The sequence below is a fragment of the Astyanax mexicanus genome, chromosome 6 (assembly GCF_023375975.1).
Source record: "Astyanax mexicanus isolate ESR-SI-001 chromosome 6, AstMex3_surface, whole genome shotgun sequence".
Classification (NCBI taxonomy): Eukaryota; Metazoa; Chordata; class Actinopteri; order Characiformes; family Acestrorhamphidae; genus Astyanax; species Astyanax mexicanus.
The window spans coordinates 4,130,486-4,149,218 of NC_064413.1; the positions used below are offsets into that span (position 1 = coordinate 4,130,486).

The 18,733-nt window shown below is 34.0% G+C and overlaps 1 protein-coding gene across 1 annotated transcript; it reads right to left on the reverse strand.

Annotated features, from left to right (window-relative positions):
* On the reverse strand, positions 1–17,682 carry si:dkey-79d12.5 (protein BTG3). Its single transcript, XM_007250809.4, has 5 exons — positions 17,471–17,682; positions 6,426–6,604; positions 4,894–5,031; positions 2,643–2,958; positions 1–1,079 (listed from the first exon to the last, which is right to left on the reverse strand). The coding sequence occupies exons 2-5, from the start codon at positions 6,596–6,598 to the stop codon at positions 885–887; spliced, it is 822 nt and encodes a 273-aa protein (XP_007250871.2). The 5' UTR covers positions 6,599–6,604; positions 17,471–17,682; the 3' UTR covers positions 1–884.
* Between the last annotated feature and the right edge of the window lie 1,051 nt (positions 17,683–18,733).

Here is an 18,733-nt window from a genome sequence, read left to right on the forward strand (position 1 = left end):
CACCAAGCGCTGCCACTATGATCGGAAGAATGCTGGTTCGAATCCCGGTTATGCAGCTTGCCATCAGCTGCCGGAGCCCTGAGAGAGCAGAATTAGCCATGCTCTCTCTGGGTAGGTAAAGTAGATGGCACTCTTTCCACACATCACTCCAAAGGGTGATGTTGATCAGCACAAGGCTGCATCTGTGAGCTGATGTATCAGAACCAAGTCGTTGCGCTTTTCTCCAAGCGTTAGCGCTGTGATGCTACTCGCAATGCTGCATCAGTGATGATTAACTGATGAGTTCCACATGTTGGTAGGTTTCACAGCTCACAATTTTTGCTAACCCTCTAAATAGCGATGGCCATTATGAAGCGTAAACCGCTTGTATCAGAAAATGATTTAACGTTGTTAAGCTTTACACCGCTGGCACATTAAAGCAGGAAAAAAAAAAACACTGTGCACGACTCCGCCCCCTAGGTCCCCCTCTTATGTGCTATTTCATTTTTTACAGTAAAAAATCAATCCATGAGAAATACAGTAATCAAGTATACACAATGAAGGTTTTCTAACTGAGATTTGTGCACCTTTTAATGTGGTCCCTGAAAGAAGATCTGGGTTAATCCTGGCTTGTTTGAGTTTTGTTTCAGTGAAATGATTTAACTTTGGACCTTTTTAAATAAGACAGATAAAACAACTTTAAATTGAACAATTACTACTATTATAAGTCATCGTCGAGATCTCTTACGTTAAAATATCAAAATGTTCAATATTAATAAAAATTATAGAAAATGCTACGATGATTTAAACATAAAACTAGATCAGACATCAGCCGCAAAAAAAACAAAAACAAAAATATATAAAATGATAATCAAATCGATCATCCTGTTTTGGCTGGTTTAGGTCTAGCCTTTAACTGCACCCCACGGCTGCAGGGCTGCGTGGGGGACGATGAACTGGGGGGGAGGGTTGGGGAGGACGTAGTAGCCGAGAACAGGGGGAGGCGGAGGGGCGCAAATGGTGGTGAGCATCACAGGACCTTTCTGCTTATACTGAGGCCAAACCGGCGTCGGGTGGTAGAAGTACTGGAGCCCTGGGAGCTGTAGGATACAAAACAGAGAAAAAACAAGAGATTGAGAATCCGATGAATCTGAACGAAAAAAAAAATTACAAATGTGTTTTCATTTTGCCAAAACAACTGATTGACCTTCTAAACCATGGGTAGGCAATAGACACAAGCATGAAACATCAGGCCCATGAGGTTGTTTGAACTATAATGAACGATAATGAAAAAAAAAAATAAATAAAATGTTTCTCTGGTGAGCTTCTGTTTACAATCCCCCCCTGTCTCTCTGTCGCACTCGGCGTGACTTTAGTTTCAGCCCGTTCTTTTTTTCAGCCCGTTCCTGGGCTCCCTATCTCCTAATAAGGGCGTGTCCCAATTCACTAGCCGGAGCAGCGGTAGTGTATTGGACCGCGACCCTGATGACACGGGTTCGATCCCATGTAAGGAGAGTTGTGTTTATTTATTTATTTATTTATTTTTTCCCTTTCTTCTTGGGTTTTTCCTGCTTTGAGATCAACTGTTCTGCAATTGGGTTCAACAACCCTCTGGGCCGGAGAGCTACTAGTCTGTAGCAGCACTCCATCCCATTACACTTAATTTTACAAAACAGATTAAAAAAATTAAAAAATTAAATGCTGACCCCTGTTCTAATTCTTCTAAAAATAAAATAGTCAAAGGTTTTCTGTATTTGTTTAATCAGTGATTGATTCGATTGGAATTATTAGGTTGAAATTTTTTTTTAATGATTTTAAAAGTCAGTCAACAGTCATGTCAATTGACTTGGATTGATTTAAATGTACTGATCTGTTTGAAAGGCTTGACATCCAAAGAAACAACACAGATTTAGAGTAACTGTTTAAATGCTTTTATTCATCAACTTTGAATAAGTGACTGGTATTTTAAATCAATGATTTGATTTCGAAACAAAAACGCAATATATTTTTTTAAATCTAATCTGCTCAATCCAAAGATTGAATACAGCTACTTTTTTAATTGTTCAAAATCAATAAAAAATCATGAATGAATAAATCTCAGGGGGTCCTGGGGTAATTTCTTTTCTTTTATGGGGGGGGGGGGGGGGTTATCCTCTCTGATTTTATTCCCATCAGAAACAACCATGTAGGTGTTTTTTTCAGACGTCCTCTGAGATTAAAAAAATTACAGGCTGAATTATCTAATGTTTTCCTCTGATATCCGTGGTCCTCCGGTAATTTTAGTCCTGTCCGGATCCACATCTCTGAGTGTCATTAACCTGACGTTTAATAAAATAGCTATTTGTCCACTGCCACGCGCCGTAATTACACTTTGGGAGTGCGTTTCCACAGAGATTTATGTAAACACAACAGCGAGTGGAAATGGAGGAGCTACTGAACGTGCTGTCATGTGACCAAGAAAGCTAAAAAAACTCACTGATCCTCCTGTTATTTTTTTCAATTGCAGTCCGGATGCAGGAGTTTTATCACTGAGAAAAAGTGTGAAATATTTTTCACAGACGTTCCACTAAGAAACTAATCCGGTCCAGATTTTTGAATTATTTTAAAAAAACAAAACAAAACAAAACAAAAAAACCCAGATCCCAAAATATAATGCATCATACCTGAGACTTTGGAATTTTCCGGGGCCTCAGATCTCGTGGCTTCAGCTCTCTCGCCCTGGGTCGCATTGCAATAATGAAAGACTTGTCCTCCTCCTTCTTCTCCCCTCCCGCTTTCTCTGTCTCTTTCTCCATCCCAGCATCCCTCGCTTCCTCCTCCGTGTCGCTGGACACCGTGGAGCCGCAGTCGGAGGAGCTGGCTGAGTGGTAGTCTGAAGTGTCTAAGTGTGCTGAATCTGAGCTGTCTTGATGCTTTTCTTCATCCTCCTTCTCCTCACTGAAACGAGCCACGGTGAAATATCTGCAGTTCTCCCCTGATCTGTTGAAGAGAATTTTCATATAGTGAAAATCATCACCATATAGTTATATTCCAGTCCATTCCATATACAGTATAACTTTAAATCCATCTGCACATACTGTGTTCAGTGTGAAAACGGCTTAGCAGGAAGCAGCAGCAGAGACATTCATTTAGTTTATTCACAGCTGTAGTAATGATCTGGCTAATTAATCAGGTTAAACTGTACCTGAAAAGCCGTTTAGCTCAAATGTGATTGGAAGATATTTAAAAGCTGAGTCAGTTCAAGGCCGGATAATGTTCTCATCACAAACTAACCACTCAGTCTGACCAGAAAATGGATGCAACAAGAAGGACCAACCTTAGATGACTGGATAAACGTAACTAAGGAGATTTATCTAATGGAAAAGATAACATTCTCAATGAATATAAGATTGGATTTATTAAAAAAAAAAAACTGTAATACATGGACAACGTATATATTAGAAATAAGACCAGATGACTTGTTAGAAATATGCATAGAAGAAACATTTAAGATGTAATTTAAGCTAATGATGTAAGCCTAATTGGTTTAAGGTAATATAAGGGCATATTTTTCTTCTTTTATGTATAAATGTATTATTTATATTCATTTTCTTTTTTGAATGCTGCTCTAGATTTTCTGATATGCAAACGCATTCCCTGCATGTATATTGTCTTGTTTTGTAGGCTTAATAATTATAGGCAATGTTAAAATGCTTTAGGACTTCATTTGGAACCAGACTGAGACCATCAATTGTACTAATCAATGTCATAACTGGGGGTGGAAAAACATATATTGATATATCTTGATATGATATATCTATATATTGATAGGCCATTTAAAAATGATGAGTTTCTTTGATTTTACCAAATTGAAAACCTCTGGAATATAATCAAGAGGAAGATGGATGATCACAAACCATCAAACCACCAAACTGAACTGCTTGAATTTTTTTGCACCAGGAGTAAAGCAGCATAAAGTTTTCCAAAAGCAGTGTGTAAGACTGGTGGAGGAGAACATGATGCCAAGATGCATGAAATTAAAACTGTGATTAAAAACCAAGATTTTTCCACCAAATATTGATTTCTGAACTCTTAAAACTTTATGAATATCATCTTGTTTTCTTTGCATTGTTTGAGGTCTGAAAGCTCTGCACCTTTTTTTTTTTTTGTTATTTCAGCCATTTCTCATTTTCTGCAAATACATGCTCTAAATGAGAATATTTTTATTTGGAAATTGGGAGAAATGTTGTCTGTAGTTTATAACCTACATAAACCTATAAATAGCAAAATCAGAGAAAATGATTCAGAAACTAAATTGCTCTCTTAATTTTCCAGAGCTTTATACTGAGTATCGTAGAAACACAGTAATTTTGTGATGTCATTGTTGTTGTGGGCAATGTTTTATTACAATATCATATAATAAGATGCCCTGCTATTCCCTTCCTAGTCACAACTAATCATGCTTCATGTATCTAATCAAGTCTCTAGATTTAGAGCATCAGAAGAAAATAAAAACTTGAGGACAAAGTTTAGCGAAACCATGGATGCAAGCTAAAGATGTTTCTGTGGTAAAAATGTGCCTGAGAGCTGGAATGCTGTACAGCTTCTGTGATGCTAGCAAGGATGAAACCGAAACTTCACGTAATGCTTTTAAGTAATGCTTTTTTTTTCTATGACTTTTTCGAGTCATCTACACAGTGCAAACTATTCTGACAAATCCAAGTCCAATAAATACTGGATTTATTGAGAAAATCAGAATTGGGACACTTTTGTTGGCTTCCTAAACTAACTGTTGTTGTTTTGTTGGCTTCCTTTTGGCACATTTGATGCACTACTTTAACCAGTGTGTACAGCCCGACGCATTACACAACCTCTGTTAAAGTCTAGACAGCCGTCTCTGCACCGCTGGGGCGTCTGTGTGAAGCGGCTGCTTACCGAGCGGACACCTCCAGCGGGTCGATCCACAGCGTGATCTCTCGGGGGAAGCCCAGCTCAGACGGCTTCAGTTCACTTTCCTCACAAGCCTGTCGCACGGAGGCGTCACAGGGGGCGTCCACATTGATCCTGATGCATCTGCAGAAAGGGAAGGGAAGTGTGGTGGAGTGTTTAGAAGGATTTCACCTACAAATCTGGAGTTTCCTCTGGTTTTGTAGAGGGAGGTCAAGCTGCACATGCTGTACAATGGCTCACAAAAGTCAAAAGACATTTCACATTTTTGTCACCTTACAACCAACTTGTATATTAAAAAAATGTATTTTATAGAGATGTGAAGTGATAAACCAACACGAAGTAGCACATAATTATGAAGTGAAATGAAAACAATATATATTTTTTTATTTTATATTTTAAAAAAATCTGAAAAGTGTGATGTGATGTGATATTCATTCAACCTGGCTGAGCTTCAGCTGTTTTGTAAAGAAGAATGAGCAACAATCTCAAGTATTTAGTTTAATTCACAAGATGTATTTTCACTCTAAAAAATCTTATAAGTTTAACAGTTGTCAGTGAAACTGAATTAAAATAATAAGAAATCTAAATGTCATTTTGTTAAGTAAGCGCATTTTTTTAATCAAGAGGAAGATGGATGATCACAGGCCATCAAACCAAACTGAACTGCTTGAATTTTTGCACCAGGAGTAAAGCAGCATAAAGTTATCCAAAAGCAGTGTGTAAGACTGGTGGAGGAGAACATGATGCCAAGATGCATTGAAAAACTGTAATTAAAAACCAGGGTTGAAAGTGACGCGCTGAAAGTGACGCCACGAGGTTGGTTTTCGAACGCATCACTAACATAAACTATTAGTCTACAGTAATTTAGTTCCTAATTCGGGCACTTTTGTATTGCACCTGGGCAAAATGGCGGCGCACTAGCCCAAACGTAACAAACATAAATATATTATAATTTAGTGTGTAAACATTTTATATAAAAAAAATCCCCCCCAAATAAATTACATTATATTTAATCCCTTAGAAAAACTTGTACAAACTGAAATGTTTCATGTCCCCTTTAACCTTTTTAACTTAATTTTTTTATTTGATATATTTTTGTTTAAATCTATGTATTATTTTCGTTCCACTTCACAATTATGTGCTATTTTGTGTTCGTCTAGCACTTAAAATCTCAATAAAATACATTAAATTTGTGGTTGTATGGGGTATGAATACTTTTGCAAGTCACTGTACACTGTAAACCTTGATAATGCATTTTACTTAAATTATTATTTGAGGAAACTGGTTGCCTTAAGATTTTTAATTAATTTTTACTCAAAAGTAAAAAAAAGTTTTTTTGTACTTTTTAAAATGTATGATCAAATTTTGCTTTCAAACATTTGATGAAAGCATAATATAAATGTACTTTTTATATATTTTAATTTGGTACATAAATCTATTAGTATATTTACAGCATACATAGACATTTCTCAATATGTTATAATTAAGTACATATTTTTTTTTCACCAGAGCGGTACCTGTACGCCTGTCCCTTGCTGGGACTCTCAGGGTACCAGTGGTCGGTGTATTTCTCACACAGAAGCTCCTCCAGTTTTTCAGCGAACAGCTTGGCTCTGGTTTGGTCGACGCCCCCTCGCTCCAAGGCCAAGCGTTTCAGGAAGTTCACTCCAGCGCTCACTTCTCTCTTCATCTCTTCCTGTTGGGTGGAAAAACAGTGTTTAAAATTCCAGTAATCAGCTTTACTTGTCTTTACAGAGTCGAGGGGTTTGAGGGTTTCTTTTGTTTTTGCTTTTTTATCCTGCTTACATTTTAGACTCAGAACAAACTTAATTTAATATCAGACAAATATAACCTGTGTAAATAAAAAAATACTTTTTAAAATGATAATTTAATTTATTAAGGGAATAAAATCTATCCAAACCAATCTGGCCCTGTGTGAAATTTGTGCTGTCCTGATGGTGGACTCATGAAAACTAACATTAGCCAATGGGAGAGAGGCCTTCAGTTGCTTCCACCAACATGTGTTGGGAAGAGAAGACTTTTTTTATATATAAAACAGGCTTCACCAACTTACACCTGATTGTCATTCCATTGATTAAAAACACCTGACTGCTAATCCTAGAGGTTTATTTTCTTTTGCCACTCACAGATATCGGATGTAATATTGGATTTAACTGTTTTTAATTAATAAATGAGCAAGTTTAATATTTTTGTAGGGTAATTTTTTCTTTTATTAGGGGTCCTCTGTGATTTTCTTCCCGTCCGGAACGACCATGTACGCATTTTTCTCAGACAAGCTCTGAGAAAATTACAGGCTAAATTGTCTACTGTTTTAATGCGCTGAACTCAGTGGTCCTCCAGTAATTTTAGTCCTGTCCAGACGCACATCTCTGAGTTTCGTCACCTCGCATTTAATAAAATAGCTATTAAGCTATTAGTCCACTGCCGCACACCGTAACTACACTTTGGGTGTAGTTAGTGTGCGGAGAGAGTGTGCATTTCTAGCGCAGAAAAACGAGCCAATGAGTCTAAAAGTTGGGCGTAATTAAGGAGTTTTATATTAAGAGACATCATGAAATTAAACATCAATTTGAAAAATCTTAGTTTACACAACACTGTCAAAGATAAAGATAGTTAGTCAAGTAAAATGGTGTGTAAATGAAATAATCAGAAAAAAAGTACTATTTAAAATGGTATATTTCATTATTTGTTTTATTACAGAGTCTGTGGCCCGTGACTTCATAATATATTTCTCCTTCTGGCCCCCAACAAAAAAAGTTTGGATACCCCTGCTTTAGAGTATAAGTGTGAAATATTTGAGAAACTAGTCCCATCCAGATAGAGTTTTAGTCTACTTTTAGGACTTGTGTGAAAATCTGATAATGTTTTAGGTACAAATGTAGAAATATAGTCAATTTTAAAAGGTTTGCAAACATTAAAGCACCACTGTACAATAGCTAAGCTGTGTTAGCAGCTAATTTACTAGCACAGGAAATATTTTATCATTCTACAAATCAAACATCTTCATTCTTTTCTTTTTGAATTGTCTGTTGTTGGCTCATCTTTATCAAAACAAATAAAAAAGTGACCTTTTTTGTTCATACAAACATCAGGTTTGCCATCAACACGTCCTCCACTCTTTCTCCCGTCGCACAAGTGAAGACTTGTGTTCCTGTTATAAAACTGAGTGCTCAGACACCATTTGCATGAAGAGAAAATATTATGCAAAGTGACACGGAAGGGCACTGGCGCCAAGTCACAAGATCTGAACTAGATCTTTTACAGAGCTAACTAAGCAAGCAATTTGTTCCAGGTAGTGAGGCTGTTCCACTGTAATCACGGGAAAGAACACAGAAATAGTGGCCGACAGACCGTCCCTGAGGAACACCCTGTCCGTGTTATCCAAACAAGAGACCTATCACTAGATAAGAGAAGAGTAACTAAAGCTCAGGAATCGTGAGGTGATGTCTGGCCAGCGTTTGAGCTTATATTTGGACTAGTGCTGGGTGGCATGGCCAAAAATGCATTTTGTATTGTATTTTTTAAAATTCTGATGGTTTCACAATATTTTTATTATTATTTTTTGCATGACTGGGCTTTAATATAGGTTTGTGATTTACTGTACTGTTCGGAGTACATACAAAAAAAAAAAACATTAAGGCTTTAAATAGTTTAAGGCTTTGATTAGTATTGGGTTTGCTTTGTCCCACAAAATATATACACAATATATAAAGAAATCAGACTTTATTATAAGAAAAACAGCTAAAGAACGTAAACAATAAACCTTAAAAATAGATATGCTAACACATTTAACACGGCTCCCTTCACAAAATAAAAAAATATATAAATATAAAATAAATAGATAAAATATAAAATACTAAAATATAAGAGATATTTCTCAAAACATCTATTGCACAAGTTAGATAACGTTACAAGTTTTTTTTTACAAGTTACAAAAATTAACTATATGTTATTCCTGAAGCCATTAGAGGCATTACAGTGTTAAAATCAGCTACAATTCCCTTCTTTCTCCAGTTAGCAAATACATTCAAATCATCCTTTAAGCTACAGTATTGATATATTTAAAAGCGCTGTAGTTACTGCTCTATTTTACTGGTATAAAAACCTCTGGAATATAATCCAAGCCATCAAACCAAGCTGAACTGCTTGATTTTTTTTTTTTGCACCAGGAGTAAAGAAGCATAAAGTTATCCAAAAGCAGTGTGTAAGACTAGTGGAGGAGGTGAACATGATGCCAAGATGCATGAAGAAAACTGTGATTAAAAACACAGGGCTATTCCACCAAATATTGATTTCTGAACTCTTAAAACTTTATGAATATGAACTTGTTTGTTTCTTTGCTTTTTTTAAGTCTGAAAGCTCTGCATCTTTTTTGTTATTTCAGCCATTTATGCATCATTTTCTGCTATAAATAAATGCTCTAAATGACGATATTTTTATTTGGAATTTGGCAGAAATGTTGTCTGTAGTTTATAGATTAAAACAATAAGGTTTGTTACTAAAACATAAAAACTATAAATAGCAAAATCAGAGAAACTGATTCAGAATTTTTTTTTTCCAGAGCTGTATAGAGACTAATCAGCACACGCCAGGTTAGAATCTGTCAGTCCATCAAAAAACTCAAAGCTGACGTCTGAGACACAGATGTTTCAGATGTGACCATGACCGACACGCCCTTCTCTGAGAACTTTCTCTCCGCCCGCGGCTCGTATTCAATAGCAGTGTGTGTGTTTCTGATGAAAGGTGTGTACTCTGCAGTTGCAACATCTTGCAACACCCCTCAGGCTGTTTGACGGCTACAGCTGTAACCCAACATATCGGGCACAACAGCTGTTTAAAAAGAGGGTAAATGAGGATATGAACAAAACACACTCCCATATATTTAAATATATAGCATCATTATCACCTCTGACACATGGGATTATCTGCATTATATCACAACTCCACTCAATAGGGATTATTCTTAATATTATTAAAAACAGTAATCAGTTATTTACCATTTAGAGCCATTGACCAATAACTCACAGGTGCTTAAGTCACAACATCTCATATTTTTCTTGTATTTTTTCTCATTTTCAAAGTCAAATTGACTTAACTGAGTGTGGTTTTATTAATCAAGAGTTAGTTTATGTAGTTAAAAAAAGTCCTAAATATTTAATACAAAGTATTTTGTAGCAAAAAAAAATAAAAATAATAAATTATACTATCCTAAATTCAGTTTAGGTAGTCAAAGATGTAGCTAATATATTCGTACATTTAATTAATTAAGGCCAAAATACATTTTAAATGATCCAAAAAATCTATTTGTGTAGTCTTCATTTGGATACAGTAGGCAAAAATAATAAAAATACATAATAATAATAATAATTAATAATAAAAAATTAAAAAATTAACATTTTTGCGTACTCTTAAAGTCAGTTTAGGTAGTCAAAATCACAGTTCATACAGTCAATGTATGTATGTATGTATGTATGTAATCTTAATATCAGTTCCAGCAGTCAAAATATCAGTGTATAATATCCTAAATTCAGTTTATGTAGTCCAAAATGTAATTAATATACTCTTAAATTCAGTTTAGGAAAACAAAAATATGTTTTAAGAAATCAAAAATACATTTGTGTTGTCTTATATTCAGTTTAAGTAGACATAAACACAGTTCATATATTAAACATATCAGTTTATTTAGTCTTAAATTAATTTTGGATATTCAAAAATGTGGCAAATATAGTCTTAAATTGAATTAAGGTAGTCAACAATTTAGTTAATATAGTCTTAAATTCAGTTTAGGTAGTCAAAAATATAGCTAATATATTCTTACATTTAATTATTTAAGGCCAAAATACATTTTAAATGATTAAAAATCTAATTGTGTAGTCTTAATTTGGATAAAGTAGGCAAGAATAATAAAAATACATAATAATAATAATATTAAAAAATAAAAAAATAAACATTTTTGCGTACTCTTAAAGTCAGTTTAGGTAGTCAAAATCACAGTTCATACAGTCAATGTATGTACGTATGTATGTATATATGCATGTATGTATGTATGTAATCTTAATATCAGTTCCGGCAGTCAAAATTACAGGTTATAATATCCTACATTCAGTTTATGTCGTCCAAAATGTAATTAATATATATAGCAAAAATATGTTTTAAGAAATCAAAAATACATTTGTGTTGTCTTATATTCAGTTTAAGTATGCATAAACACAGTTCATATATTAAATATATTTGTTTATTTAGTCCTAAATTAATACTAAATATGGCAAAAATACAAAAATGTGGCAAATATAGTTCTAAATTTAATTAAGGTAGTCAACAATTTAGTTAATATAGTCTTAAATTCAGTTTAGGTAGTCAAATCATAGTTCATACAGTCAATAAATTAGGTTATTTAGTCTTAACCCCTTAACGCCTGAATTAATGTAGCTGTATATGAAAAAATGTTTCATGTGTGTTTTACCTTTAAGTAGATAGTAAATATTGTTGAGATTATTAATTTCACTTTTGCACAAAAATAAATAGAAATTTTGGTATGTTGCAAATTTGCTACAGCAGACATAATGGTCCATACTAAGATAACAATAACAGAGTAATATAACAGTGAAAAATCAATGTTTTATTTATGCACCCAACAGCAGGCATTCAATAATAAATAACACCAATTACTGTCACCAACACAATATACACAAATATTACAGGAAACATTTCATTAATTTGAATTCTAGATTCATTTGAATTGTAAATTGTCAAAGGTTCCTAGGTCCGTGGCGAATATGCACTAACAGGCATTGGGGGAATGCAGGCGCTATCTTGGCAGGTTGATTGAATCAAACGGTTAGTCGCATATTTGCAACAACAGGCGTTAAGGGGTTAATTTCAGTTCAGATTGTTGAAAAATCAGTTTATACTGTTCTAAATTGAGTTCAGGTTGTTTAAATTGTAGTTAATATAGTCTTAAATTCAGTTCAGGAATGCAAGAATAAAATTTGCCCTTAAGCAGTATATTTGTGGTTCCAGTTCCTGTGCTCTTGTAACACGCTTGTCCCACTACTCCAGCTCCTGAATTTTAATACAACCATTCTAACCCCATTTTTAAACAAAAATCTATTTGTGTAGTCTTTAATACATTTCAGGTAGTCAAAAAATACAATTATAATCAGCTTTTTTTATAGCTTAATTTTTTTTATATATGAATGTCTAGAACTTTTACACTCATCGATTTTTTTTATTTTATAGATTCAGGGAAAATAGGCAAAGAATAAGCCACAAATTGGCTAAATTGATCTTTATTTTTTCATTTAAAAATATTCTCTTTAATATTATAATCCTTTTATTCTGTGTGTTGTAATGGGTTAAATCGTGCACGACAGGTTCTCCTAACATTACTGCAGCTTCAAGGTCCTCCCTCAAGAACAGTCTGTGCTCAGTGTTATCCAACCTCACCCTGTTACACTGCAGCGGGCGCTTTTACATCAGACTGAGGCCGTGATTATCACCTCGCTGCTGATTAGCTCACTGTAGCTGCTGAACTAGACTGTGCTCAGCTTCAGAATCTTTAAAATTACTTTTTGTAACTTTTATAATACACTGTTTTGTAACACCCATACACAGATCAAGCGTTACATTATGATCAGCTAATTGTTTCTACACCCACTGTGCAATTTTAAACACAATAAATCATATAGGAGTTGTTTGTAGTAATATAATAAATAGGATTGTCAACACTAAAGCATTAAGCATTGGGGGGGGAGTAAACATGAGGTAACTAGCTGCATGACCTCCATCCACATGGTTGGGCACGTGCTTGTAAACGTGAGCACGTGTGGAAAGCTGTGCACCTCAGTCCAGCACAGTTTTTTTTAGCGCCGATATTTTCAGTTACAGCAGAATTTTCTTTTCTTTTAATCCCAGAAAAACAAATGCTCTTATTTATCTTTTAAAAAGCCATTTAAATGCCTGATTAAAGGGCAGATTACTGTTGTCTTGCTGTTTTCCTCTAGTTTTGAGTTGAGCTCGGCGCTAACTTAGCTCTTGATTGGTCTGGACACGAGACAGGGGGCAGGGCTGGTGACGTCATGGGCCCTGAATTGTTTAATATCATGATATAGCTTGTAGAAACAAAAACAGGGGGCGCCGAGTAGGGGTGTGCCATATCGTATCGGCTGTGATAATATCGCCAAAAATTTAGAATAAATTGAACGATATTATACCCTGAAATATCGTGCCATATCACCCACCCCTAATTATCACATCAGGATACTGCTTTTTTGCCGTTTTTAGCAACATAAAAATTCACACTGTTCTCATTTCCCATTATATATCTGCTAGAGACAAGTTATATCTGTTCAGTATCATTTATTTTACTTTAATCCTGGATATATATAGATATTTGAAATGTATTATTAGTATCATGAAATCTTTTTTTTTTAATATCTCAGTTAACCATATCATATTGCATGCAATAATAATATAATTCTAAATAAGTTTTCAAATTCAGTATTTTGTCATATCGCCAAAAGTATCGTTATCGTGAAAATACCATGAAATATCGTGATATTATTTTAGATCCATATCGCCCACCCCTAGCGCCAAGTGCTCCGGTGGTCTAAAGCGCTGTCACTATGAGCATGAGGTCGCAGGTTCGAACCCCCAATCATGCAACTTTGCCATCAAGCTGCCGGCGCTCAGAGGGAGCAAAATTGGCCCTGCTCCCTCCGGGTGGGTAGATGGCGCTCTCTTCCTACATCACTAAAGGGAGATGTCGATCAACACAAGGTATCTGTGAGCTGATGTATCAGAACCGAGTTGCTGTGCTTTCCTCCGAGCGTTAGCGCTGGGATGCTACTCAGCAATGCTACAGCATCAGCAGCAGCTCGAAAAAAAGAAGCGGTGGCTGACTTCACATGTATCGGAGGAGGCATGTGCTAGTCTTAACCCTCCTGGTGATGGGGGGAGTCCTAATTAGAGGGTTGGGTAATTAATATATAATAATAATTACTATTATTATATAACTACAGAGTGCTTCTGTATGCTCAGAGGAGCTGATATAATGGGCAGTGTAGAAGTGTAGAAACAAGGAGGGGGTTTTAACCCTTGTGTGGTGTTCATATTTTTGTTACTCGTTTACTTTGTTACTTGTATTTAATTCAGCAAAATTAAGCAATTCTACATTAAAATGCTTTACACATGCTCGCTTCACCTAAATTGCAAGCAATATAAACAGCTTACATGGTTAATATTTGCCCTTTACCTTTCTTATGTTACATTTCTTTCAAAAAGTGCTGCTCTTTTTTTTATTAGTTTTTTAATAAAATGTAAAAGAAAATGAATTAAACTCAAGATATGAGTAGAAAATTTGTTTAGTTTCAAATTTACAAATGAAGCAATGTTTATTAGCCCTTGGCCAAACATACTGTATGTAATATAAATGTGTTTGGGGTGTACAGTGTGTGTTTATCGAAAATGTGTTTTGATATATGTTTTTCACAAAAAATGATTAGAAAAAAATATTTTTTTAGTATCATTTGATGAAAAATGAAAACGGGTCCCACAGCCCAGAACACCACACAAGGGTTAATGAAGTGGCTGGTCGCTGTTTAGCTTAGAGTGAGTCTAGACCGAGCAGACTTGAGCACAGCCGTTAGTTAACAGTTGCTCTAAATGATGTAATATTGCAGCAAGACTCTGAAAGTGTCTCCTCGCCTAGACCTCAGCCTTGAATGATGAACTGTGTAATGAGTCACGCATCTGTGTCTGAAAGATTGGTCAAAAAACTCGGAGATTAAAGTTTCATAAAAGACACTAAACACTGAACGCTGAGTAAAACATGCGTCCATGATTATATGGAAGTAAAGAGCCGCTGCTAACTCCTCTGTTCTGTAGAAAAACTTCAGATCTGACCTTCAGTCCAAAAAAGAGCAAAAATACAATGTTAATATTAGCTTTCTAACATGAAAGCTCTTCTAAAAGAGAAGATATTTAGGGAACAGACTGTGCTAAGTGGGACAGACTGAAGCTAAGTGGTAGAGTTTAATGGAGACAAAGCTATAGAATAAAATTAGACATGTTTAAGGGGTTTAGGGACAGATGGGTGGGATTTATTCACTTTAATCAGTGGAGGAAAAGGGGATTTACCATGACTGCACATATGTTTACAGTGCACCAGCTGGGTCAAAAATTTAGGGAGTTTTTTCCTAAACTGAAAATAAAATTCAGGGAAGAAATTCCCTATATTATTAAATGAATGATTTAATCAGAAGTAACCTGTTATATTTACTTTTTTTTTTTTTTTTATAAAAAACAAAATCAACTGTTTAATATTTTGTTTATTGTAGTCAAATGAGAAATTGTGGTGCTCAAAATCGACAACACGCACAAACCTTTAGGGCCTATAATACATCCTGCACAAGGTGCGTTGCTTAAGTTTAGGAATAAATCTAAACTAATGGACATGGTGGTCTAGAAGTAAGGTGTGTTCAGGTAAAATCTGGAATGTTTCTATTATGGTGGTGCCACTGACCGTTTAAAACCATGACAAAAGTCAAAAGTCAGCCCGCAAGAGCTGCAAACCCTCAGCGCATGTACATTCTGCTCGTTACACACAGAAATAAATGCATGGAAAAGCGCAAACATAATAAATATATTTTTCTGTTTCAAATTAAATAAAATCACACTCTAACTGTGAATGTAACTGTTTTTAAGGTGGAATGGAAAATTCAAATGAGCAGCTGATCAAAAAGACTTCATCTTCAGCTTGACAGTAAAATATAAAGGGTTGTTTTTATACCCAAACAGGAATTAAGCCTTGTTTTAAGACTATATTTTCTTTTTAATGGAAAATCTACTTTAAAAAAAATGCTGTGTGGCCCAAGACTGGGCTTAATCCCTGTCTGAGAAGAACTGACCCATGTAGCTACTCTACAAACACATGGAGCTTTAGAACAAAGCAGCTAGCCAGTCTACATGTGGCACACACACTATATATACAATATATCTACAATACACACACCAGCTTATGATATATTCACTTATTCACTAAAACTAGGTTTAACTTTGCTAAAGCTATAGACCTCACTGAGCTTTTTTCTGTGTTTGGTTTGTTAGTCAGAGAGGAAATTCCCTTCAAGGAAACGCCCACATTCATACAGAAAATGATGAGTAAAGGCTTTTTTTTTTTTTTTTATTACATAAAACTGGGTTTTATAACAATTTTGAAAAGATTATAACTTAAACTTAAAACAACTTTTTATTCAAGTTGCTGTTATAATTATTCTGCTAAAGAGTTTTATTACTTAAACTGATACTGAAAAATGTAGTTTATATACAGGAGTTCATTCATCAGAACTCACTGACTAACTACAAGAGTTTTATTATTTGATTATAAACGGATATTGGAAAATACAGTTTATATAGTCTGTAATTCACTAAATTAAACCAACAGTAGACACATCTCTCATCTTTAGCTCTTATAATTATTCTATACATGAGTTGTATAAGTTGAATATAAACTAATACTGGACAATACAGTTTATATAGTCTTTAATTCCCTAAATTAAACCCATAGTAGACAAATCTGTTATCTTCAGCTCTTATAATTATTCTATACAAGAGTTTGATTTGTTGATTATAAACTGATCCTGAAAAATACACTTTATATAGTCTGTAATTCACTAAATTAAACCAATAGTAGACAAATATCTCATTTTTAGCTCTTATAATTATTCTATACATGAGTTTTATTATATAATTATAAGCTGATACTGGAAAATATTTTTATATAGTCTATAACTCACTAAATTAAACTAATAGCAGACAAATCTCTCATCTTCAGATCTTATAATTATTATATACATGAGTTTTATTAGATAATTATAAACTAATACTGGAAAATAGAGTTTATATAGCATATAATTCACTAAATTAAACCAATAGCAGACAAATCTCTTATCTACAGATCTTATAATTATTCTATACATGAGTTTTATTAGTTGATTATAAACTGATACTGAAAATATAGTTTATATAGTCTATAACTTATTAAATGAAACCAATAGTAGACATATCTGTTATCTACAGATCTTATAATTATTCTATACAATAGTGGTATTATTTGATTATAGATTAATATTGGAAAATACAGTTTATATAGTCTGTAATTCGCTAAATTAATCCAATAGCAGACAAATCTCTTATCTTTAGATCTTATAATTATTTTATACAAGAGTTTTATTAGTTGATTATAAACAGATACTGAAAAATACAGTTTATATAGTCCGTAACTCACTAAATGAAACGAATAGTAGATAAATCTGTTATCTTCAGATACAGAAATGACTCATGTGAACATATTTGAGCAGTATGTGAGGATACAGGATGTCAGCACAGGCTTAATAACTGTGTTGTAAAGCATCACAGGCCCAATGATCTCTATGATAACAGTTTAAACTGTTACTGTAAGCACCAATACACAGCCTTTTTTACACTAATCCCACTCAGACATTCACACTTAATCTACTTCATCAGATTGAGTTAAACTCACCCGCAGTGTGAGACAGTGTGTGATCAGCTGCTGTTCTCCTGTTCTCTCTCTCTCTCTCTCTCTCTCTGTGTTAAAGCTTTTGTTCCTCTAATGAAGATCGTGTTCTCGAGCGCTTTGTCCTTCTTCTCGCTCCACGTTTCGCCTCCGTGTGGACTTGCTCATAACTTTCCCGTCAGTGATTAACATGTGACTCACTTCCTCGTTCAGTCCGCTGAACAACGTGGTGCTTTTGGTGTTGTGTCCACCTGTATTGAGCCAAAGCCCGCCCACCTGCGATTTGATTGGCTAGGAGTCTGTAAGGGCAAGTCGATGGGCCAATTGTGGATTACGTTGATCCCATTGAGAACAGAAGAAGAAAGTAAAATACAAATCATAGTCATTTATTGTATATTGTTATATTTTTTGTAGCTTAAGCTATATTTTTTTATTTTAGGTTATTTTAACTTTTTAGTCAACATTAATTAGTAAAAAATATATATTACATTGTTATATATTATATTATTACATAAATTATTCATTTTTAGTAAACCTCAAATAGCAATTAATAGCAAGTCAACTGGCCAACGCAAACCACTTTGATTAAAATTTTAGGAAATAGAAAGTGTATATATTCCTAATTTACTGTATAGTAATATATTTTTTTGTTTTAGCTATATATTTCCTTCTATTATATTTTAACTTTTTTTTAATCAACATCGGTAAGTAAAATAAATTAATAAATACATAAATAAATAAATAATAATTTTACTTTTTATTTTTAGTAAAATAGTAATTAATGGCAAGTCAGCTGGCCAATCGTGAACCACTTTAAAAACTTTTAACAGTACACTATTAACAGTAAAATGTATCACTATTTATTTTAGTAAAACATTTTCATTTATTTATTTATTTTTTGCTTTAGCTATATTTTTCACTTTATTGTCCTTTTTTTCTTTTTTGTCACCCTAGTAGTAACAATATGAATACTAATAATGCTAATAACATGCACTTTTGTACTAATACTAATAAATATGTATTGTTATATGTATGTGTGTTGAAATATTATTTATGTATAGTAAAAAAAAAATCATTAATGGCAAATTGAATGGCCAGTGGTAGTTTTTGTGTTATTTAACGTTTTTTATATATTTTTGTTGTCAACCTCGAACAGTAGTAACAGTAGTATATATATAGTAAAAATAAAGATTTGTCCAAGTTTTGATACTAATTTATTCTGTTGCAGTTCATCTTTTTGACTATTATACAGTATATACAGGTTACACT